The sequence below is a fragment of the Lepidothrix coronata genome, unplaced genomic scaffold (assembly GCF_001604755.1).
Source record: "Lepidothrix coronata isolate B3197 unplaced genomic scaffold, Lepidothrix_coronata-1.0 Scaffold28, whole genome shotgun sequence".
Taxonomy (NCBI): domain Eukaryota; kingdom Metazoa; phylum Chordata; class Aves; order Passeriformes; family Pipridae; genus Lepidothrix; species Lepidothrix coronata.
In genome coordinates this window covers 2,479,062-2,503,281 of record NW_016690208.1, presented here as the reverse complement: position 1 = coordinate 2,503,281, position 24,220 = coordinate 2,479,062, and the positions used below count along the sequence as shown (strand labels likewise).

General features: G+C 60.8%; 2 protein-coding genes across 2 annotated transcripts; both read left to right on the top strand.

Moving 5' to 3' along the window:
- Window positions 1-1,766: 1,766 nt before the first annotated feature.
- Window positions 1,767-17,958, top strand: FIBCD1 (fibrinogen C domain containing 1). The gene is made up of 7 exons (XM_017809908.1): window positions 1,767-1,885; window positions 6,841-7,317; window positions 8,259-8,418; window positions 9,145-9,281; window positions 14,374-14,470; window positions 14,823-15,002; window positions 15,270-17,958. The coding sequence occupies exons 1-7, from the start codon at window positions 1,814-1,816 to the stop codon at window positions 15,527-15,529; spliced, it is 1,383 nt and encodes a 460-aa protein (XP_017665397.1). The 5' UTR covers window positions 1,767-1,813; the 3' UTR covers window positions 15,530-17,958.
- Window positions 17,959-18,489: 531 nt separating this feature from the next.
- QRFP (pyroglutamylated RFamide peptide) lies at window positions 18,490-20,474 on the top strand. The gene is made up of 2 exons (XM_017809944.1): window positions 18,490-18,982; window positions 20,088-20,474. Exon 2 carries the CDS (start codon window positions 20,088-20,090, stop codon window positions 20,472-20,474), a length of 387 nt encoding a protein of 128 aa, XP_017665433.1. The 5' UTR covers window positions 18,490-18,982.
- Window positions 20,475-24,220: the final 3,746 nt, after the last annotated feature.

The following is a 24,220-nucleotide window of genomic DNA, read 5'->3' as shown; positions in this document are numbered from 1 at the left end:
CAGGGCTGACAAGCCACTGAATCACTCCTCCTCGCGCTGCCAGGCCACATGAAGCCAAGATGCATTTCTTTTTAATGATAAGTTTTTATTGTTTGGAGTTCAGCTAAAACAGCCCCCCGGGGTGCCCGTGGCCTGATGCTTCCAGAGTGGCCGAGCAGAGCCAGGGGCTGAGCCCGGCTGGTGTGGGCATGTCAAACAACCCACTGGTGGCACGAGCTGGCCGGTCTCAGCTGTAAAGGGAAGTCCTTGAAAACCGTCCATGGGGAAGGAGCTGGGCTGCCAGCCATGAGCATCGCCCGGTAAATCCACACACAACATCACTGCAGCCAAAGGCAGGATTTGCACCTTGCCAGGAAACAACATACACACACACACACACACACAGAGACACACGTACTGACTGCTTGAGGCAATGCCTGTGATTCCCTCCCCGCCCCAGAGATGTCTTTTGGAACCAGCCGACCCAGCATGCACCAACTCTTCCCCAGATGGGGTGTGTGTCCTGGAAAGAAGCTGCTTGGACCCCTGCCCCCCAACACACAAACAACCTGACACCCCCACACACCTTACCTGCCACCACATGGGAGCTGCTGGAGGGTCCCAACTTGAGCTGAGCTCCAGGGACAGACCCAGGGGGGTTTGAACCAACCCCCAGCCCCATTGTGCTGCCTGCCCAGGGGACAGCCCCATGCTGCAGGACAGGAGTGTGCAGGGTGGATGCAGGGCCCTTCCAGGAGGTTTCCCAGGGGCTTCTCAGCACGGAGAGATAACCCAGCCTCCCCCTAGATGGATTAAGAGAGGGCTGAGCCATCGCTGCTCTCACGATGCTCCTCTGAACCTCTCAGCAACGCTCCTGCCCGCAGGTCAGACAAGTGGCAAATAAAAGATTTACGGGAAGTGCGGCAAAGCTATGGGAAGGAAAACCACATCCACTCGGGAGTGGCAGCACATCAGGCCGGGAGGGACTCCTGGCACGCAGGGTCAGCACCGCTGCTTTGGGCTGACAACGCTGGGGTTTGGGCAAGGGATGCTCCAGTGGGCATCGGTGTGACCCCGCAGGGAGGGGAGCTGCTGCCTCCTCCCCCATCAGCCCGCACCAGCTTTCCACTGTGCGCTGGGCTTTGCTCTGAGCCCCCCAGCACTTTGGCTACCCTTGGGGACAAAGGTTATGGGGGGGTGGGGGCGTGCCAATGGCCCCCCTCTCTCTGCCCAGCACCCTGCCCATTCCTGCCCACCGGTGGGATTGAGCCCAGTCAGCGTGGGGGTGAAGGGGCGTATCTTTGGAAAGGGGGTGAGCGGGTCCCCAGGGCATCCGCCTCCCCCTTCGCCCCCCGGTCCCCTGTAGCACCCCTGGCCCCGCCGGCACCAGCCCCCACCTTACCTGCTGCCGCTCCTCCAGCTGTGCTGCCACATCTGGGCAGCTGCGGAGCCCGGGGCTGGAGGAGGGGGGATCGGGCCCCAGTCCGGAATGACTGGGGCGGCCGGGGGGCTGCGGGCTGTGCTGAGGGAGGCGGGGAGACCCCCCGGGGCATCGCCGGGCGGGGGGCCCGGAGCGGGGCCAGGGGAGCCCCGGGGGGGAGCGGGGCGGGCGGGGAGGGAAGATCCACCCCCGTGTCCGTGCCCGTGTCCTCCCTCCCTTCTCTTCCTCCCTCCCTCCTCCTCCTCCTCCTCCTCCGCCGCCGCCGCCGCCGCCCGTCCTCCGCCGCGGCCAGCCGGGCAGCGCGGGCGGGCCGGGGGCTGCGCCGCCGGGGAGGAGGTTTGGGGGAGCCTGGGGGGGTCCGGGCACTTACTTGGGCTGGAAGTTGGCGGCGAGATGGGGAACGAGCGTTGGAAAACCGTGGGAGGAGCCTCGCAACTTGAGGATGGGCAGCAGGAGAAATCGCAGGTACGGGGCGGAGGGCGGAGGGGGGGGTCAGCCATCCCGGCGGTCCCACCGACCCCCCAGTTCCCCCAGCGAGCTTTCCTCCCAGTGCAGCCCGGCGTGGTGAGCTGCCTCCCGGTCCTTCCCGTGCAGAAGCCCCCGGGCTGCACCCCCTCAGCCCCCCCCCCCCCCCTTTTTTTTTTTTTCCCCCCCCCCCCCCCCCCCCCCCCCCCCCCCCCCCCCCCCCCCCCGAATTATTTTGTTTATTAACCCGCGGCCCGGGTCCCCCCCGCCAGCGCCGGGGCTGCCCCCGGACGGGTAGCGGGCGATGCTCCGGGGCTGCCACACTCCTCTGCTGAACCGCTGCACGCTTTAAACTGCTTAAATAACCCTTTTAAAGGGATTTGGCATCTCAGCTCCCCGCGGCAGCCAGAGCCATCCCTCCCTGTTCGGGGGCTCCCGGCTGCCTGGCCCGCTCTTAACCTCCAGGAGCGCCCCTGGTTTTTGGGGGGGAGGCCGGCGTTGCGGCGGGGTGCGGTGGAGCGGCGGCAGAGCCTGCGGTGACACGCGGGGGATCCGGCACGTGCCGGAGCCCGTTTGCACATCCCGCTGCACGTGTGCCAGCCCCCCCGTCCCCGGCACGGCCCGGCCGCCGAGCACGGCAGAGCAGGTGGGGGATCCGAGAATCCCATAACGGCTTGGGTTGGAAGGGACCTTAACGCTCATCTCGTTCCAACCCCCCTGCCGTGGGCAGGGACAGCTTCCACTAGACCAGGTTGTTCAAATCCCCGTCCAGACTGGCCTTGGACACTTCCAGGGATAGGCACAGGCACGGCTGCACGGCCGGGCACGCTGGGCGCAGGCAGGGTGGGAAGAAGAGGTGCTGAGTATGGACAAATGTGTCTAGGAAGAGCTGGAGGAGAGTGAGTCTCCGACTGTGACTGGAGGGAAGGAGCCAAGAGCTGGCAGTGCTGCCCTTCCTCCGCACCCCGGCGCTGGGCGAGGTGGGGGGGAGCAGCCGTGAGACACGCTCGCCCCCAGGTCTGACACTTCCTGTCCCCTGCCACCCGCAGTGAGGCAGGAAAGGGACTTTTGCCTGGCTTGTCCCTTCTGCACACCCTTTACCTGCGCCCTCTTCTCCCCGGTCAGCCCCTTCACGGGAACGGCTTTCGCGCCTCACGGGAGAGGGGCTGCGCACCCCGGGAGACCCCTGACCCCCCAAGAGAGAAACCTCACTCTTCCCTCCCCGGCAAAGCTGCCTTCCTGCGCGCAGCCCCTCCACGCAGGGATCCGAGCAGTGCCATCGGGCTGGAGCTGCCACCCCCCCGGCTTTGTGCCCCCCGTGGCCCCGAGAGTGAGCTGGGCAGGATGGATCCAGCCCCACCTCCCGTACGGGACTGGACGACCCAGCCTGGAGCTGATGGTTCGCGGTGCGTTGCAAAGGATGCACAGAGTTTTCCGTGCTGCGATCCCAGCTTCTGTAAGCTCCGGTGAAATCCCAGCCCAGCCCGCCTGCATGCTCACCCACAGAGCCGGCTCCGCTGTGCTCGCCAGCCTTCCCGTCTCCTCTTCCCGATCCGCAGAGCGTGGCGTGGGAGCGGTCGCAGGCAGGCTCTGGATGATGAAAAGAGCTGGGAACGGGAGAGGGATTCAGTTCATCTGCTCGGTGCCTGCGGGGAGCCAGAGGAGCGCGGCGTTGGGCTCCGGGAGGCGGCTGGGATACAGCCCCGGCGCCAGGCTGAGAACAGCGGGGCTGCACAGGCGGGGAGGGTGGAGGGGGACGGGGCAGTGGAGCAGAGCAGGGCAGGGCAGCGGCTGGGATGCAAAATGAGCTGCTCGAGCAGCTCTGGGGCAAGCAATGAGTTGGGGGGGCGAGAGGGACAGGGGACTGACTCTTGCTGCCCTGGGGTGCCCACAGCGCTGGGTGGGCTCCAGCGGGAAGGTGGGGGTACCTGGGCTAAAGTTTGCTCCAGCAGCTGAGCCTGGGCAATGCAAGCCAGTGCCCCCCTGCCTCGAAAGCAGAACAGGGGTCCTGGTTCAGGGGGAGAGCACCCAGGCAGCCAGATTGCTGCCTGCCATCCCACAGTAGCACTTGCCTGGTGAGCTGGCAAGAAGCAGTGACTTTGGCAGGAGCAAAGGGCACCTCCTCCTCAAAGGGCATCTGCCAGGGCAGAGCTCAGCCTCTCCTGCCACCACTCTGTCCATGCTCTCCAGGCACCAGTCAACTCTGTCTGCTCTGGGGACAAGCCAACTGGTGTCCTCCCCTCCTTTCAGGCTGAGTGTCTCCCATCCCCAGCACAGGCTGGGGGATGTTTTGGGGGCACGATGGGGTGCAGGGCAGCCTGCAGGTGGCTCATGCCGTGTGGCTGGGGCACCAAGGACACAGTCCCCACAGGTGACCGAGCACAGAGCTACTGCCTGAGCCAGTGCAGGGCATGAAGAGCCTGGGTCATCTATGCACCAGGGACAAAACCATGCCTTGGTTTCTGCCTGGGGCTCTTTCCCAAGCTCCAGTCCCAGCTCCACAGCAGGTTTGCAAGTAAAGCTCCGCTCATCCTGAGCACCGCCCAGTCTTCCAGCTTCTACTCTCCTCAGGAAGGAGTGATTTGGAGACCTTGGGACCTCCAGCCTGATAGATGTCTCCAGAGGGATATCAAGAACCAGGGGCATGTCCTGCAGCTGCCTGAAAGTCTTGGCAAGAAGATCCAGGAGCCTGAGGCCACGGAACAGACAGCAGAAACCCCTGGAGTCATGAGGGCCGTGGCCATGGTGGGGCAGGAGCACGTGGCAGAGGCATCCACAGGGGCCAGTGCTGGGAGCTGGCCATGCTGCCGTGCTGGGGGAGTTTGGGGGGACCACTATCCCTGTTTGGAGCGTTGCTGGTGCCACTGACTGAGTTTCCCTCCTCTCCCCACTGCAGGTTGCCAGGTAACACAACCTGCCAGCAAAATGCCGTGGGACTCGTGAAGCTGCCGCCACTCAGAATCTTGTGGTTGCAAGCAGAGGGGCTAATTTTGGAAGGGGATTGGTCCCCTATTCCTGGTGCCGGTAGGAGGGCAGTGATTCTATGTCTTAAAGGCTGGAAAGCAGCTGGATACAGCTCCCGGTGTGATGGTTGACTTGAGCAGAGCTGCAGGATTTTGGTGTGTTAAAGCCCGGTTGGGATTTGCGTGGCTGTGGGAAGTGAAGCATCAGCTGTGCACAGCTCTGCTCTGGGAATCTTTACTGCTCAGAGAGGTCCCTTGGCCCATCCATGTGCCCCCTTGAGCTGGGGACATCAGTGCAGTGGGGAGCAGCAGCAGCGGGATGGGAGGGCACAAAGTTGTGGAGCTGAAGGTGCTGTGATAGCCAGGACAGCCACAGGGACACAGTCCCTGCTCACCCCATGGATCCCAGACCTCCCGATGCTGGCTTTTTTTCAGCAGCCTTCCCTCCTGTCACTTCTGTGCTTGCAGGGTGCTGAGGGGCTGGGTTGAGCTCAGGTCCCAGGTATCCACGTAAGGATCTCAGCAGTGGGCATCTCCCACCTCTGTCTGCCACCATCCTGCTACTCCTGGGTGTCCCTTGTGCCACCAAGCCAGGGCTCTGTGTCTACAAACACTGGGCAAACTCCTTGACCCTCTGCTTGCCAAAAGCTCCCCTTATTGCCTTTGACATCTTCTTTTATCGTGTGCTGAGGGGCTGAGCCTGGGGCTCTCTCCTTACAGAGCTCCCTCCAAGTGGCTTCCCCATTCAAGCCAGTGCTGTTTGCATCTCCAGCCTCACTCCCTGGGCTGGGGAAGAAACCTGGAACATCCCCTGGGGCTGGTGGCCAGCCAGCCCCTCCACAGCTGGGGTCACCTTAATGCAAATGGTTGCGTGAGCGTGAATGAAATGAAGGGTGCTTGAAGGAAGGTGTCACTCCAGATAGATGTGCACAGGAGGGGACAGGGCCTAGGAAATCTTTGCAGATGCAGCAATTTTCCCCTCGTTTCAGGGGAAAGTAGTCTTTGTCTCTCTGAATCTGCAGTTTGCTGCCAGCCCTGCAATTCCTTATGACAGCTGTGGCCAGGGTCAGGGGAAAATCACAGCCTCTGTCCTGCAGGTGTAATGAGGAGGGGAGGTGGAGGGGGACGGGGAGCTGGCGGGATCGGGTGGCAGCTCACTCCCTCTGCACTGACTGTGTTGGCACTTCATGCTTTGCAGGGAGAAAAGGCTCTTGGTGGGCAATGGAGCAGCTCCCACGGGCTGAGCCAAGGGGTCTGTACAGCAGCAGAGCTGCTGGAGGGGCCTGGGGAGGGTCAGAGACCTTTCCCACAGCACCTTTCCCTCACCAGTAGGCTCTGGGACTGGTCTGAGGGCTTTGAGAGCAGCTCTGCTCCCCTCCAGCAGGCAGTGAGGGCGCAAGGGGGATGGGGACATGTGGCAAGCCACAGTTGGGAGATGCCCCATGCAGAGCAGGTCCCCACAATGCTCAGGGCAATGTGTCCCCAGCAACAACCCACAGCCTCCCCTTGCTGCTGGGACAGCCCTTGCCTCCCCTCCCCTCCCTGCTTTCCCTGCAGTCCTGACTCCAGGGAACATGGGGGGTGTTTTCCCTTTCTCTCCCCATATTTGTGCCCAGGGCACCAGGGACCCCCACACGCTGCTCTCCCAGGGACCCAGGGCTGCTCCAGCCGAGGATCACCACCATAAATAAAACATGCCAGCGGGAGCTGGCGGCTGCCGTGCCTTCACTCTCGTTATTATTTCATACCCTGCTCCCAGGCGGGTTTAGCTGCTTTGCTCACTGAGTGTTCACCCGTGGCCTCCACGTTCCTGGCAGAGCCTCAGGGCTCCCTGGGGTCTCCCACCTCCCCTCGTCTGTCACCACCCCCTTGGCCAACCTTGTTGCTGGGCCCCCCCAAAGCCTGTGAGGGTTTGAACCTACCTCTTGGAGGAAGGGGAGCGGAGGGGTCTGTCCGGACGGGCGCTGACGGTGTCTGTCTCTCTGCCGACAGAGGATGAGCTGCGGGTACATCCTGTGCACCGTCCTGCTGTCAGTGGCCGTCCTCCTGGCGGTGACAGTCACGGGGGCCATCCTCTTCATGAACCACTACCACACGCCCGTCACCGAGTCGCCCCCCGTCATCAGCACCAACCCCGAGGAGGCCAACGCGCTGGTGACCATCGAGAAAGCCGACAGCTCCCGCATCAACATCTTCATCGACCCCAACTGCCCCAGCGCCGCCGGCACCCTGGGCCGCATGGAGGGGCTGCAGATCTCCCTGCTGCGCGCCGTCACCGACCACGACGCCGAGGCCAAGGCCACTAAGAGCCAGCAGAAGGCCCTGCTGGTCACGGTGGCGGACGAGGTGGCCAAGCTGCTGACACACGCCGTGCAGCTGCGCGCCGACTGCGACGGCCTCAAGAAGGGGCACAGCGCCATGGGGCAGGAGCTCAGCGCCCTGCAGGGAGAGCAGGGCAGGCTCATCCAGGTGAGCCGGGGCTGTCAGCGCCGTTCAGGGCTCCCTGGGGATAGAACACCCTGTCCTGGTGTCCCTGAGGGCATTGCTGGTTGCAGCCCCTGCCCATGGTGTCTGGGGGAGACCTCCAGCAGAAGGAGCTGAGGTTGAAGGTGGGTTCTTGGGAACTGCAAGTTGGGAATTGCCTCGTTGCCAAACCACCCCAGTGCCAGTGAGCTGGGCATGCAGCCTCCCACATTGTGGTTCTCCTGGCTCCAGGTCCAGTTTGGAGGTTCCGGTCAGAGCTGAGCACAGCACAGGACCTTCCCAAGGGCAGTTCACGCAGCAGTCACCCTCCCCTTATTTCCAATCCCCAGAATTGCCAAGCTGATGAACTGTATTGCAATGCTTACCTGGGTATGCTAGGGGTCTGCCAAGTGTTGTAGCAAGATCCAGGGCACGGCTGAGTACTCAGCTCCATGCCCGACCCTCCTGGTGCTCAACTCCCTCCATCCAGAGCTGCTTGTTTCTCTCTGCTTCGCTTCGCTCCCCATCCTGCTGCTCTGCCACGGCCACCCCGTGTCACTCTCCCAGCCCGGGTCACCTCAGGGAACGATGAAGAGCTGGTGGCTGCCTCAGGACACGGCTATTCCTGCCGCCTCCGTGATCCTGTCCTTTGCCCAGAGATGCTCTTTATCCTGAGGGGTGGCAGCACTGACACACCCAGGTTCAGGGATTTCTCAGCCCTGGTGCCAACAGGCACTATCTGGAGCCTGACCCACAGCCAAAAAGAGATGCCATAAGGGATCTGCTGTGGCTTTATGTCCCCACCAGCCCATGCCCTGGCAGGGAGCACTGCTGAGCCGTGGGAGCAAGCATAGCATCCTCACAGTGTCAAGGGGCTGGGGCGTGGAAAGGGTTTAACCACATTTAACCACAATTCCGTGTCCCCCCCGCGTGTCCCCTGCCCACAGCTGCTCTCGGAGAGCCAGACCAACATGGCTCGGCTGGTGAGCTCAGTCAGCGACGTCCTGGACACGCTGCAGAAGGAGCGGGGCGGTGCCCGGCCCCGCCTCAAGGCTGACCTGCAGCGAGCACCGGCCAGGGGGGCGCGGCCCCGGGGCTGCTCCAACGGTGAGACTTCATCCCTGCCAGTCCCTGGGGAGAGGGATGTGCCTGGCGCTGCTCTCGGGAGGGGGAAAACCACCCAAGATGGGGCAAACCACCCTGGAGAAGGGATTTAATACAGCGAGGGGGCTGGCAAGGTGGTGGAGGAGGAGGGAGACAGGGAGGTGTGTCCTGGAAGGGTGGGTTTCTCACCACGTTTCTCACTAGTTGTCTGTAAACCAGCACAAAAGCCACTTCACACCGCTGCAGACCCACCTGCTCCCCAGGCAGATGTATCTGGGGCAAAGGCAGAGCGAGGAGTGACTGTTTGCCTCCATTTGGGTGCAGAGGGTGGCCCTGCACGGGCTCGAACAGTCACATTTATCAGCATTTGGTTGAGTTGCAGCTAAGACTGTCCTGGGGTCGTGAGCACATGCCCACGCTCTGCCCACAGCCCTCTCTGGGCATCGGCTCCCCCATCCCCAGCTGGGTCCCAGCGTGCCCTTGCCATCACACGGGGGACGTGGGGTCAGTCCCTGCAAGCTGCTGGGGGCTCCCCGTGGTGCAGCGTCCCCCTGGGCACCACTCACCATGAGCATTGGAGGAGAAAGGAAGGAAAGAGCAAGGCAGCACCAAGCAGCCAACTAGAGCTGGAAGCAAGGTTGGGAGCCTGGAAGAAATGGCAAGACACTAAATTAGATCATTAATTAACCAGCTTTCCTTGTCCCACCCCATCCCAATGCCACGCTGCAGGCTCCCGGCCCCGAGACTGCTTTGACATCTATGCGAGTGGACAGCAAGAGGACGGGATTTACTCCATCTTCCCCACGCACTATCCCTCCGGCTTCCAGGTCTACTGTGACATGACGACGGACGGGGGCGGCTGGACGGTGAGCTGCCACCAGGCTGGGGGACACCGGGGGATGCCACCGCTGGCCACGGGCTGGCCCTGTGCTGGCATGCTGGGGGTGGGAGATGTCAATTCTGACACTTGAATGTGTCATTGGGATCTGGCATAAATGCTGAGGGGGTCTGGCTGCACACAGGGGCCCAGTCAATGCCCGTGCTGGCAGCATCGACTGAGCTTCCCAGCGGTGCCAGCCAGACCCCTGAGCTGGAGCCCAGCAGCCCTGCCCTGGACTGGGATGGGGAGTTTGGCTGGAGCTGGAAGGTGGTTTCAGGCAGGGAGTTGGATGCCAAGGCATCCAAGGAGTTTGTCCTTCTCAGTGGGGCTGGGGCCCAGTTGAGGCACAGCGTGGCTGCAGTTGTGCCACGGGGCACGTGGCTCTGCTTTGCCGTGTCCTCATGGACACGGTGAGCTGGTGCTGGGGCTCAGGTCAGACCCCAAACCCAGCACTCTTGGCCTCATCTGAGGCCAGGGTGCCTGGGGCGCCTGGGATGCTGCGCTGATTCACTCTCTCCCTGGCTGCCCTGTCCGATTCACTTTGCCACGGCGGCTGCCACGGCCCCGTAATCACAGTAATGGGGGCAGGGAGCAGGGAGCAGGGGGGGACACGGCAGCACCAAGCTTGGAGCCCCCCCATTGCCCCAGGGACCACTTGGGTGTGAGCAGCCTCTCCTACCCCAGAGGGCATCACCTGGGGTGCCAGCAGGGCAGGAGGTGGTCCCAGGGAGGTGGTGGGGGCTCACTGGGAGGGGTGGGCAGGCAGCCTCTGCCCCGGGGACACTCTGGGTGAGCTGGGCTAGCCAGCACCCCTCCAGCTGGGTGCTCTAGGAAACAAATCCCCACGATCTGATTCCCCTAAGCAGCTTTGAGCAGTTCCAGGAGGGAGCTTAGCCCCCCTGCCCCCAGGGACTGATGAGCCTTTGACCTCCCAGCGCCCACCCTGTGCGGGAGGAACCTGTGGTCTGTGGGTTGGTAGCAGCAGCTCAGGTGGGGAAACCAAGTCACAGTGCAGCCCTGGAGACCTCATCTCTTGGGGCCTCACAGAGGGAAAAGGGGAGGACCTCTCTGGCTCTTCAGGGTGTGGAGGGTCTTTGCAAACCCCTTGCACAGTCTGCACAGCCGCCACCAGCCCCAGCCATGCCTGAAGAGCAGCCCAAGGTGATTAGCGAGACACTCAGAGGCTTATTTAAAGCTGCTGCAGCCGGGAGGGCTCGGGCTGAGCTGGGGAGGGGGCAAAGGAAATGATTTTAAGCCCAGCAGCACCGTGGGGGCCTGAGAATGGGATGGCACAGCACTGCCTCTGGCACCACAGTCAGGCAGCACCTCAGCTCTGCCGTCTCAATGGGATGAGGAGCCAAACCAGGCGCTGAATCCCACTGTTCCAGAGACAGACACATCCAGAGCAGGGTCAAGAGCACACAGCCCAGGCTCCTGTTTCTTGTGGCTGCTCTGCAGCAGCAGGTCCCAAACATACCTCTGGTCCCTTGGGTACAGGGGTTGTCTCAGCCACATCCCACAGGGCTGGGCACGAAGAAGGTCCCTGTGTCCACTGGCTTATCCAGGCTCCAGGTAAGCCATGGCACAGCAGGGTGTCGTGGTGCAGAGCCTGGGAAATTTCCCTCCCCTCCTCCTCTCTGGAGCGATTACTCCTGACATTTGGGCTTATTTGCATGTGGGTGGGTGGGTGGAAGTGATGGCAGCAGCTGAATCAATTTTGACTCGGGAGCTTGGGAGCTGCTGAGCTAAGCTTTAGCCTGCACGGACAGCTTAGAGACCACAGGGCAGGGGGAAGAGCTCACTGGGTGCTGCTCAGCACCTCCCCGTCCCTGCGGTGTGACCTGCGGTGCCACCCTGTCCCCTCGCCAGAGGCAGCTCCCTGGTCACTCCTCATCCCCTGCCTCGGGAAGGCTGAGCAAGGCACAGCTGTTTTATCCCCCCTGGTCCTGCCTGCCAGCCACATTTGCAGCTGGTGGGGATGTGGATCCAGGTCAGTGCCCTGTGCTGATGGGAACATCCCCATCCTGTGCTCAGCACCGACTGTAATTGCAGTGGCTGCCCCGGGCTGACCCGTCCTCGTGGCAGTGCCGGGGTCCAGCTCTGTGATTGCCCAGCCTGACCCTGACTCCCTCCTTGACTCCTTGACTCCTTGACTCCTCACCTCCAGCACTTTATTAAAGTAATAATGGGATGATGGATGGCAAGGAAGGCTCAGTGTCTCAGGAGGCTTCAAAAAGTTGCCTTTTCATGTGCTGTTTGTCTTTGGAATGTCTTTGCAAAGGCCACATGCTCCTCACGGTGCCCCTGAGCCTCCATCCAGCATCTTGGCCCTGTAAGCCATGGTGCCACAATGGCTGTGTGCCTCAGCATCATTTTCCATGTACAGTGCCCATTGGGAAGTGGTGGGAAAGCTGAAGGATGCAGAAGAAAAGGCTGTGCCAGCAGGACTAGGGCTGTGGTAATGTTAAGCGACAGCTTCCAGCTTCACGGGCACCTGCTGTGCCAGGCACAGCTTCACCAGCTCATCCTTCACTGGAGGGGTCCCAGAGCAGGCTGGGGGATGAGCAGACACATGGGCTGGGTAGGCTGAAGGCAGCTGGAGAGAGGAGCCTGGGGAAAAACCTGTTGTTTCCAGAAGATATGATTTATGTGTCGCCACAAACAGGGATGAAATACTCCTGCTGGTGGGGACAGGCAGGAGTTCCCGGGATGGGCAGTGCTGCTGGCTGTGGTGATCAGCACTTCCCAGAGACTGGCCCTGCAATGCTCTGGGATTGCCTTGTCCATGGCTGAGCCTGAAGATGGTCTCCCTGCTGTGACGGGGCTCAGAGGAACACTGTGGGGCCAGGGCTGGGGGGTCTGTGCCACGGCTGCCAAAAACCCAACCAGGAGCCCAAGTACTGCGCAGGCAGAGAAGTGATGGCAGAGTCTGTCCCCAGACTGGGCCTGCCTGGGTTTCAAGCACACCCCAGGTTTGGTGGAGCTGAGGGAGAGGGAGCAGAGCCCTTCCTCACTGCCAATGCCACAGCAGTCACAGGCTGATGCTCCTGCTTTTCTCTGCTTTTAACCCATTTTTCTGGTTTGGTGCCTTCGCAGGAGCCTGTCCCTGTCCTGCAAGTGTGACCAGGGGAGGCAGAGAGTGAGGGAGATAAATATTTCAGCCTCGCCTTTAAAGGGAAGGAAATCCTTTTTGCTTAAGAGGGGGTAATGAATATTTGATGAGGAGGAAAAGAGCAGCGAGGCAGGGCTTGGAGGGTGATGAGCCTGTGGGTCTCCGGTGCCCCCAGCATCCCAGTGCACCCAGTGTTCCAGTGCAGGCAGCATCCTGGTGTGGGAGGCAAGGAGGAGTGCATGGTGGATGCACAAATGAAGCACAAGAGGGACTGTGCATAAGAGAGGATGAGGATGGAGCAGGAGACCTGGGAGGACACAGGACCTCCAGCACCCGCCAGCCCTTCCAACCCAGTTCCAATCCCCCTTGGGGACGAGCCTGGTGGGCAGTGGGGCACTGAGGGCTCCTCTGGGGTGATTCCTGATCCGTGCCAAGGCTCGGCCGACGGAGCCATGTCCCTCATGCTTCCCTGGGCACCACTGAGGCAATTGGCCTATTTAAAACCACGGGTCAAAGCCGATTAAGAGGGAGCATTGGTGCTGCATCCACTGCCTTCCCCACACGGCAGCACCAGAGCCGACGCTGGCTGAGGAAAATCAGCTTCAGGCCCCCGTCCAGCCGTGCTGTCCCCCTTTCGCAGCAAGCCTGAAGAAAGCCCCTTTAAATGGGCTTAACCACAGCTTCTCAAGTGCTCAACGCAGGGATAAAAATTAAGGCTCTAATTCTAGAAGGTAAGTACAGCAGGATCAGAGCCGGGCCACGCCGAGGAGCGTGTCGGAGCCTGCAGCCAGCAGGCACGGCCCCGAAAATGCCCGTCTGGTGAAGGGCAAAGTGGTGTGAAGCTCATGAGGGATGAAAACCTGCATGTGCAGGAGGGCAGGAGCAGCCCAGGGGAGCAGAAGCACGGTGGCTTCCCAGTCTGCCTCAGGGCTCATCAATGTTCCTGGAATTGGGGTCCAGCCCCAAAGATGGGGTGCTCTGCCCGGCCAGGGCATGGGATGGCTTTTCCTAAATCACTGAGTGCTCCCCGCCACAGCCACAGGAGCGCAGAACTTGGTGGGAGTGGGGCAGGCTGGCTCAGCCAACTTTAATGCAATTAATCCAGGACTGGAGGCTTAATTAAGTTCAAATGGTCAGATACGAAGCAGCATTTTCTGGATTGCTGTCAATAAATCAAACCCAAACAAAAGGGGATAAAAGGGGATGAAACACGCAGGACACAGCACACTGATGAGCAGATGGCAGAGGAAAAGGGAAAGGCTCCAAGGAGAAAAGACGTTCTGAGCCCCGGGATCTGGAGGCTCTGCAGGGGTCGGGGCAGTCAGTGCCCCCCAGATAATTTCTCTGGGAGATAAAGTCTCTGGGAGACTAATGATGCCATCACAGGGATGATGCCTTGTAATGGGGTGGCTGCCCAGGAGAGCGTGGAGATCCAGGAGGGGGAAATCAACTGCCGGGTTTTACACAGCTCTGAACACACACCGTTGGTAGGAGGGCTTGGACTGGTCTGGGCCGCACGAGCTGCAGGACAGACCTCAGGTCATGCTGTCCATCCATCTGTCCTTACCTCTGCTCCCATGTGCAACAGCAGACCCAGGCTGGTTGGAGGTGGGTGCAGTGTCCTCACCACTCCCAGGGGCACAGGACACCTTCCCACAGGAGCAGGCCACAGGTTTCTGGGGCTCTGCTCCAGAGGGAGGATCCTGTGAAGGGTTTTATCTGAACTGACCCACCCTGGGATCTGGCAGGTGATGATCCAGCATTTCTCTGGGGACCTCTCCCCAGCATCCCTGTATAATGGCTGAGCATCCCTGTGTAATGACTGGGCTGATGGGGTTTAATTCGTGCCTGTATGTGATCAGGCAGTGGCAGGGAGTGGTGGGCAGCACGGTGGGGAGCAGGGGGGCTGCCCAGGGTGCATGGGCTTGGAGCAGCCCCACAACTGATGCCCTGTGTGTCTCCCCAGGTGTTCCAGCGGCGGGAAGATGGCTCTGTGAACTTCTTCCGTGGCTGGGAAGCCTACCGGGATGGCTTTGGGAAGCTGACAGGAGAGCACTGGTTAGGTGTGTGGGGCTGGCAGTGCTCACTCCTGGGTGGGCTGGCAAAGCCTGGGGTCCCCTGAAGAGGTCTAGGGTTTCCTTTGCAAAGGAGGGCACACCAAGACACCCTTGGCCAGCGCTCATGTCATGGGAGTGATGGGTGGGCAGGCAGGGAGGGTGTCAGGGGGCTGCACAGGGCAGGGAGGCAATGGGGCTGTTTGACCCCGAGCTGAGCGTGTGCCCTTGGCCATGCAGCCAGAGTGAGGGATGGAGGGTGGGAACCGCTCCCTGTTCCACCCCAGGCCCCCTCCCCAGGGCCTACTGGCCACCCCATCCCCAGCGGGGTCCCTGCACTCACCCCTTCCCTCTGCTGCAGGGCTGAAGCGGATCCACATGCTGACAGTCCAGGGCACCTACGAGCTCCGCATCGACCTGGAGGACTTTGACAATGGCACTGCCTTCGCCCACTATGGCAGCTTCGGGGTGGGGCTCTTCTCTGTGGACCCCGAGGAGGACGGGTACCCCATCACCGTCACCGACTACTCGGGAACAGCAGGTGAGGCAGCAGAGTGGGGACACACACATGGGCCTGTGGGGCAAGGGGAGCCCACAGCCACCAAACCCCCTCACTGGGGTGTTCCAGTCTCCCCTGGCAGTGGCACTGGCTGTATCCCTGCGGCTGCAGGGAGCTGGAGGTAGTTAACAGGATTTTGCAGGAGACTCATTGCAGGAATCCCGCTGTGGTGCCCAGGAGAGTCCCATGGGGCAGGGAGCTGGCCCAAGGGCAGGAAGGGCTCATCACATCTCCTTTTCCCCGGGACAGGTGACTCCCTCCTGAAGCACAATGGGATGAAGTTCACCACCAAGGACCTGGACAACGACCACTCGGAGAACAACTGCGCCGCTTTCTACCACGGTGCCTGGTGGTACCGCAACTGCCACACCTCCAACCTCAACGGGCAGTACCTCAAGGGCCACCACAGCTCCTACGCCGATGGCATCGAGTGGTCCTCCTGGACCGGCTGGCAGTACTCCCTCAAATTCACGGAGATGAAGATCCGGCCCATCCGGGAGGAGAATTAGCTGGATGGCAGGAGCCCCCCCACACTGTGCCCAGCCCCCTGCCCTTCCCCACCAACCTGCAGCCCCATCCCCCCCAGCTGCCATCCTTCCCATCCTCCCCGAGGGCTGGCCCATCTTTGAGGGGCCTCTGGGGAGCACCTGCCCCCAGTGAGGGTGACTTTATCTCCTGGGCATCCACGGACATTGCTGGACCTTTGCTTCCCACTGCCATGGCTCCGCTGCAGCCAGAATGGCTCTGTCCTGGCCAGGGCGTGACCTGTGGCTGGTGCTCATGCCCCAGAGAGGGCAGTGGGATGTAGGGATTTGGGGAGCAGTGCCCAGCAGGGTCCAGCAAGGAAGAGAAGGGGCTGCCTGGAGGTAGGGAGTAGCCCAGGTAGGCTGAGCACCTCTGATCACCTCTGCTCCGGGCACAGACTCCAGGCAGTGGCCTCACCAAGTGACTGGGGGCACTTGCCACAGGGAGCCCCAAGACCCCCAGAATCCCCCAGACCGGGACAAGGCTGCTCCACAGTTCCAGCTCCCCCCATGGTGCTACTAGTGATGGGGAGGGCTCAGCTGGGTCAGCCTGACTGTGCCAGTGATTCTTTCTCTGGACTACAGAACATTCGCCTCTGCCCCTGGAAGAGAACACAGCTGGGAAGGGATGACTACCAGCTCCTTAGACCCTGTTGTCCCTGTCCTGCCTCCTGGAGCCTCCCCATGGGTCAGAACACCCCAAAGCAAGCTGATGCAGTGCTGCAAGGACGTCCACCCAGAACTGAGCACGGCATGGAGCTGTTTTGGCAGCACTGGAGAAATGGGAAGCGCGGCAAGTAGGAGGAGGAGGCAAGGAAGGTTCACTTCCCAGCACAGCTCTGCCTGCATTTCACAGCTCCTCCCTCCCAACCAGACTCACTCGGATTCATGTGGGCCATCCAAAAGCTGTGACCTTTCCCCAAACCCTTGGCTTTGGGCAGCACAGACACATCCCCCACGTGAGCCCCCTCTGCTCACTGCCGGCCCGGGGACCCGCGTTCATTTTCACCCCGGCTGAGCCGTGTGCTGGCTCGGCACCTGCAGATATCCAAAGCCTTTCATTTCCTCAAATCCCGTTAAGGTTTTGCAAAAAGAAGCCCCGAGTGGGGCTTAGCATCTGCAGGGCCCTGATAACTGGGCAGCAGCGGCGCCACGCACCAGCCAACCCAAGCAGGAGCTGCTGTGGGGTGCGGGACTGATGTCTCCTGCTGGCTCCCTGGAAGGACTCAAATGGGGGATTTTGTCCAAAAGAAAACTAGAACCAAATGTGAGAAGGCTCTGAAGCAGGGAGGGAAGGAGACAGCAGGGACCCAGTCACCCTGTCCATCGTTTTCTGCCTGTGCTAAAGCAGCAGTGGGGAGCAGAGCCCTGGCCCCCCGAGACACTGTTGGACAGATGGATGGACCGAGGAGGGGAGGAAAACTCCCAGTGTCTCCATTTCCAGGGGGACTTAAGGCATGGGGAGATCAAAGGCTCAGCTTCCCAGCTGCGCCAGGTTTGTACTGCCCTCTGTGATTCTTCTTTTTTTAAGCCTTCCCACCTCGGATCCTGTGCTGGACAAGCCCGTTCACCTGCTGGGTGAGTCCCTGTCTGTCTGTTTTGCGAGGAAAACAAGGACAAACAACGTATTGGGATTGCTTTTCCCTGTTCCAGAGACATTCCTCAGAGCCCTCGGGTGAGGATGAGCTCTGAGTGCAGGCACCAGCTCTACCTACTCCAACCCTGCCCAGAGCAGCTGGTCAGGCTTTCTGGAACAATGGAATTTGGGGAGCTCAGCAGTGGCATTTCCCAGCTCAAGAGCAGGAGCCCTGACAGCTTCCCAGGGCCTTCCTGTGCCCCACTGGACCTCTCCAGAAAGGGTCCCGCCTGCACCCATCTTTACTTCTCGTTCATTTATTTTGTGGAGTAGCTGTAGCTGTGTTTTCTAGCACTTGCCTTTGGGCCAGGAAGGCACATGGAGCCATGTGCGGGGTGGGAAGGCCCTCCCCTCCCCAGACCCCTCCACTGGTGTTTTGCCATGCTGGGGAGGGGACACTGTACGTCGGTTTGTCGATAGCACATCCTTGAGTAACTGCCTGTGTCATCCGGGACCCCCCAATGACTCTGTTTTGACTTGCACGAGAGGTATTTAATCCATGCCAAGACGCAGGATTGCCCAGGATTATTCCCAAGAGCGCACACATTGCTCCATGGCCCTGGATTAGGTTAAACCCGTCCGCGGTGACACCTCCCCGGAGAGGGGAGGGCAGGGGCGACTGGGGGTCCGGGATGTGGCCACGTACCTTCCCGGCGAAGCCCTGAGCCAGGTCGTGGTGTGTAGCAGTGCCGTGAAGTCTCTCTAGGTCGTGTGTGAGTGTGTCCAACGCTGTACATGTGGACTTTCTAAACTCCTTAATAAAAGGATCTCATCGTTAGCCAGCGTCTCGGCGGCCGTGCCCGCGGCGCAGCGTGGGGACATCGCCGGAGGGACCTGCCGTGGTGGTGGCAAAGGGAGTGACACTGGATCGCTGCAGCCCCTGCTGTGCTGTGGGGACAGCTCCTTCCCTGTGCCAGGCTCGTGGCATGGAATCCCCGGAAACTCGATCACTGAGCCAAAACCACTCTGCAAAACAAGGGCTGGGGAGAACCGGGGGGGCAGTGGAGGCTTCCCAGAGCTCCAGCCCAAACTGAGGCACTGTGGGACCTCAGGGTGGCCCTGGGGCTGGGGCTGGGAGGGTGGCAGGTCTCAGAGCCAAGGGAACCCTCTCCCTGCTCTGACAGGCAGAGCACCAAGCAATGCCCTGAGCCCCTTCCCTCTGAGCTGCTCACCCCACCTCCCATTCTGTCGCAGGCCAGGACAGACCCGGAGGGGACAGCAGGGTCCCAGGCACTGGGGACCACATTTCAGCACTGGTGGCTGCATGCATTGACGAGGGAGGGTGGGAGCACTTGGGCTTATCCATGTGGGGCCAGTCCCTGGGGGAATTTGGGGGTGCAGGAGTCTCCCTTGGTGCCTGTGTACCCACCACACTTACACATTAGTCTGGTACCCCCAAGACCTGCACACAAAGACACACCAGCCAAACGGGGGGGGGACACACTTGTGCCCCCAGACAAGACCCTCCCTCCCAGCAGCATCCCCAGCTGCCAGGGGCTCAAGGCCAGCTCCCAGCCACCGCTTCAAACAAGGCAGCAAATGAAGGCAGGGCGTTAATGAGTGGTGTTGCTGTACTCACATTGTGGCAGCTCCACCAACCCCTGTCCCCCCCATCCCCCTCTCCAGCCCCCTCCCTGAGAATCCCACCCTCTGCTCTCTTTGGCCACACGTTCAAGAGGTGACACAGCAATTAGACCTGGCGGGTATTTAATGGCCCAAGGCGGGCTGGCTGCTCATCTGGGCACAGGGCAGCACGGAGCAGGGCCAGGGCCAGCGGCGCTGGGCAGCACCAGGGCAGAGAGGTGAGTGGCTGGTATATGTCTGTCTGACTGTCTGTCTATCTGTCTGTCTGTCTGCCCCCACATACCTGCTTCACACCTGCAGCCAGTGAGGAGGCAAAGGAGCCAGTGGGAGGCAGGTGGGGACCCACCGGCACCCCCAGACCCTGGGAAGGGACTCAGCACCTCTTCTCCGGCTGCACCCAGCGATTTGGCTCCACGACGGGCAACTGGGTGGAAAAAGAGAGAGAGCAAAATGACAGCAAGGTGTGAAAGAGGCAGGGAGCACCCAGAAGTGAAGCCCCTGGGCTGAGGGGTGCTGGGGAGGGCATGCAGGGGCTTTGGTGCAGCTGGGTCTGGTGTAGGAGTCAGGAGCACCCACCTGCAGCAGCCCCCAGCCTGCTAGCACAGGGCAGAAACCCTGGCCCCCAGAAGCTGCAGTGACTTTTACGGCAACATTTCCGGCAAATAATAAATATAATAGTAATTAATAATAATAATGCCAGCATTTCCCCTTCCTGAGCCTTTGTGAGAGGCACCACTGCACATGACCCAGGACTGCGCTCACTCTGCTCAGACCCCACCGCCAGGACACCTTCAACCCCCATAAAGCAGAGGGATGTTGAGCACCTTCCTCTGCACCTGTGTCATCCAGGCACTGCGGGCAGGACTTACTCGTGGGGACAATCAGGGTGATGCACAAAGTCCTCCCGAGGTGCCTCCAAGAGGAGCGGGCAGCTCTGGAGCCCTTCGCCCTGCCCGGCTCTCGGCCCCTCACCCCAGCAGAGCCCGGCTGGCTCCCGGCTGCGAACCAGGGGAGTCGCTGCAAGGCTGGGATTTGTGAGCACGGAGCTGCTGCTGCTGAAGGGCAGCAGGTCTGAAGGAAGCATGGGGAGAGCTCAAACTCCCCCAGCACCCGCACTGGGTGCTGGTGTGGAGGCTGCAGAAGGAGCAGTGGGTGCTTAGTGTGGGGTGAAGTTCTAGCAGGGCCAGCGGGGCTGGTTTGGGGGGTGCTGCAGCAGGGGTGAGGAACTGAGGGCCGAGGGCATCCCGTGCTGGTGCCTCAGCCGCCGCCCGAGGATGCTCGGCGGTTTATTGACCTGCCTTTCCCTCCCTGTGCTTCCCCCAGATGAGAGCACCCTACTCGCTGTCCTGCCTCTTCCTCCTGAGCCTGGGGACCTGCTTCCCTCCCAGCGAGCGGCGGGAGCCGGGACGCCCCGGGGAGGGGACCCTGCTCGGTCCCAGGTGGCAACCAGCGGCGGAGGACCCTGGCGCCGGCTGGAGGGCAGGGGCCAAGCGGAGGCGAAGCGAGGAGCTGGACGCGCTGCTGGGCATCGCCCGGGAGCTGCGGGGCTACGGCTCGGCGGGGGCCGGGCAGCGGCCGGGCAGGCGGGGGGGCTCCGAGGTGCTGCCCGCCGCGGGGGAGAAGCGCAGCGGCACCCTGGGCAACCTGGCCGAGGAGCTCAACGGCTACAACAGGAAAAAAGGGGGCTTCACCTTCCGCTTCGGGAGATGAGGGCTTGGACTTGATACCCCCCACCCTCCTGCGGGTCACCCCGTCCCGTCCTTCCCTTCCATCTCGCCTGGGTTTGCTCGGACAAAAGGGTACTGGGGTTTTTTTGCTGCTGGGATTGCCTTGGGGATGGGGGACACCGCGTTTGCTCAGCTCACAGCCCTGCTCTAGGTCTCATGTCCCTGTTCCCAACCAGTGCAACAGAAGAAGAGGAGGGTGCCTTAAAAAGAAGCCCCTAAATCCCTTTCCTGGTCACAGACAGTTTTGCAGGGGCACAAGGAAAGGGCCGAGCACTGAGTCTCCAGTGCTGCAGTGCTGGCAGAGAGCAGGGGTGGCACACTGGGACAGGCAGTGCCAGTAAGGCCAGGCAGCAAGGCTGGAGGGTTACAGTGGGATAATCTTGGTGGTGACAGTCCCCAGGGACTGCCTGTTGCTGCCACCCAGGGCCGGCTGTTAGGGAGGAGAGGGTCCTTCAGAGCTCTCTGCCGAGTTGCTGCTCTCCTGCCTATTAAGGAAAAGTCCCTCCGGCAGCAAATTCTGCTTTAGTGTCAAGATGCCGCTTACACGAGGCAGCTCCTGCGTGCAAAAACCAGGGCAGAGCAGCGGGGTTTGAGAAAATCTTGTCCTTAGCAATCCCTGGCATGAGCATGGAAACCTGCCCTGGCATCACTAGTCCTGCCACAGCCCCAACACCCCTTTCACTCCCTGGCCCCCAGAGTCAGTCCTCACCAGGGTGAGGTGGTGATGACCGACCTTTTGTATCCTTGTCACACCACCCCAGCACCTACCTGGAAGCCTGGCCCTTCCCAAATCCTTCCTGGCCTCATCCCCACCTATTCCCGGCTGTAGAATTTGGGTGCAGAAGGGCTGAAACAAGGACTTCTGCACCTACCCGGGGCCACTGAGGACTTCTCAGTGTCCCCTTGCTCTCCAGTCCCCAGTGGTGCAGCTTTGGGAATCACCAGCCCCGAAAGCCAGCACAGCCACAGCGGTGCAAGACAAACCCCACTGTCCAGACACTGCCTTCCCCTCCTCTGGGCAGATTGAGCTCTGCCAACGTCGGCATTTGCTCTGTGCCTGCCAGAGGTACCAGCAATCAGAGCTCTAACTACCTGCTGCAGGCACTAACAGCAACTTACACACTGAGCAACTGCTGATATTTCATTGCAGGCACAAAAATGAGCCGGGAGATGATTTGCAAGCGCTAAATTGCACCCTCAAAAATCAGAGACCGTGGCAGGACTTGGTTGGGGGAGTAAAAAGATTAAAAAAAAAAACCCTAAATCAGGCTGCAAGAGGTGCATTGTAATATCCATCAAGCAGACAGACCACTTAATGCAGTGCTGCGTGAGTTGCTCTGGCAGCAGGAGCAGTAACCAAAGGCTGGATGGAGGAGCTGGAACCCCTGGGAAAACATCAGCCATGGGGTTCAAGGAGGAGTGATGGAGACACTGGACCAGGCTCATCTAGGGAGGGTGCAGAACGGGAGAGACTCCAGGTTTGCAGGGGCACAGAGGATGCCAGGGTTTGGTCCTCACATGGGGACACCACCAGCTGCTAAGGCGAGGAAGGGCATTTCCCTCCCCTGCATCCCTTCTGCCAGGACCATCTCACGCTGTGGGGACCACAGCAGAGACCAACAGCACTCAGGATGGCTGAGCCCACACAGCCCCCCACCCCAGGCACCCCCAAACCCACCTCCATCCCTCTCGATTCCGCCCCACCACAGGCCCTGGTTTGGATCTGGACGCAGGCGCCGCGCTCGCATCCCTCGGTGGAGACGGGAGCTTTATCGATGTTTCTATGGCAACTACTCTTTTTTCCCCCCCCTCTTTCTTTTGAGTGTTCAAACCATCAATAAATACGCACTGATCAATTTTACCCTGCACTGGAGTCGGGGGAGGGATGGGGAGGGAGGAAGGGGAAAGAGTTTTGGAGCAACTCTGGGTTAGTGAGGGCTGGTAAATCCCTGGCTTTGCTGTGATGGATCATTGCAGGGAAAAGTGGCATTGGCTGCTGTGGAAAGGGGAAGGAAAACTGCTGGGCAATGCTGTGGCCACAGAGATGCCTGAGCTACTGCTCTCAAGAGCAGGAGAGGAACAGGCTCAGAGCAGCACGATAAAAGCACACGTATAACGAGGCTGATTGATGTCCAATAACCTCTGTAGAACTCACTGAAAAGTGAAGCACTTACCTGGCAGGTGGGACAGAGCTTGGCTCAGCCCCTGCACCCCAGGGCTCCTTGATGGCCAGCTTGGTGCCACAGGGGTGATGCCATGCCCCTCCTCACCCTCTGGCAGGAAAGGGGCTCCCGTCAGGCTGAGATGTGGGGCAGGTGAGGGGCTGTGGCACCCCTGGAGCTCGCCTTGGCACACACCTTAGGGTGGCTGGTGTGCTTGGGAAGAGACAGCATTCCAGGCTCTTCATTATTGCTCCTTGGTGATTAACACTGTGGGGAGAGGGGAGGTAAAAGTGAATGGAAAATAACTGCCTGGAGTCTGGGGGTGTGTCTGGGAGGAAGGAGGGGGCAACGTGCAAAGAACGATCCCCAGGAGGCTGGAAAGCCTGTCCCTGCACACTGGACGTGGTGTCTCCCATCCAGCTCTTCCCAAATCCTCCCCTCCCTGGTCCCTTTGTGGAGCAGCTCCTGAGGGGACACCGAGACCCCCCAACACCTTTGTGAGCTGGAGACCTTGGAACCCACCTGCACAACAAACTGTAAGGAGCTGGATCCACTGTGGAATGGCCACACCGGTGGCAGAGAGGAGCGTGGACAAGGCAGGACATTCCTGGAGCTCTGACACCACTGTCTGCTGTGCCAGCCAACCCACACAGGGATGGCACCAAACTGGCACTGGATTCTTCTACACACGGCCAGTGGGCCCAGGCAGCAAGGGCTGATGCAGACAACTGCTGCCAACATCACCACTGCTGGGACCCCCTATAAAACACCCCCTTATCCTCCCCCGTCCAGGCACAACCCTTGTCCCTGTCCCGGCCCCATCTCTGCCCATCGGCTCCATTCCCAAAGGCTGCTCCTCACCTTTCCTCCACCCCGAGCAGACCTGCAGCACTACAACACACACAACAGGAACAGCAAATTTCAGAAGCCCAGGGGATCCTCTGCAGAGAAAGAGCCCGATTTAATCACATCCAAGGGACTCCTGAAGAGGCTCGTGTATCATAACTGGGTCATGCAGTGCTGCGGCTCCCGAGCACAGGTGGGACCTTTATCAGCAGAATGGATGGCAGGACAAGCACAGAACCCTCAACACGGGGGCAATTGCTAAGAAAATGTTCAGCATGGACTGGCTTGCAGGTCAACTTTCTGCTAAGCTGGACCTACCGTTCAACACCCACTGGGCAGCACTGCCAGGGAGGACAGCTCTGAGCCCAGCCTCTACATGGGAATGACTCGCAGGGCTGCCCCTCAACCACACCTTTAGGGGCACCAGCACTGCCCAGGCATCAGGACTGACCATGGATTGATTCAGGAGCATCATTCCCAGCAGCCCACCCAGGCCAGGACTCAGCCTTGGACCGGGAGCATCCTGTGCTCTGCTGCCAGCCCGCTCTTAGATGCACAGGTGATGTCAGGATCCCTCTCCTCAGAGGTGACACTGTGTTTAGGTGTGTTTTCCTCTCTTTTCAATTGTGGAAGGATGAATGTCAACCAAGGGAGAGGCTGTGGGTTGTCCCTGACCATCCTGGGGGACAGGCAGCACTCCCACACACCTGAAAGCACTGCT

What these genes read in the sequence shown, in the direction of transcription:
- FIBCD1 (XM_017809908.1), top strand. Translation starts at nt 1,814, where the DNA reads ATGGGGAACGAGCGTTGGAAAACCGTGGGAGGAGCCTCGCAACTTGAG. An exon ending in AGCAGGGCAGGCTCATCCAG is followed by an intron (nt 7,318 to 8,258) that starts GTGAGCCGGGGC and finishes CCCTGCCCACAG; the next exon opens with CTGCTCTCGGAGAGCCAGAC. An exon ending in GACAGGAGAGCACTGGTTAG is followed by an intron (nt 14,471 to 14,822) that starts GTGTGTGGGGCT and finishes CCTCTGCTGCAG; the next exon opens with GGCTGAAGCGGATCCACATG.
- QRFP (XM_017809944.1), top strand. Translation starts at nt 20,088, where the DNA reads ATGAGAGCACCCTACTCGCTGTCCTGCCTCTTCCTCCTGAGCCTGGGG.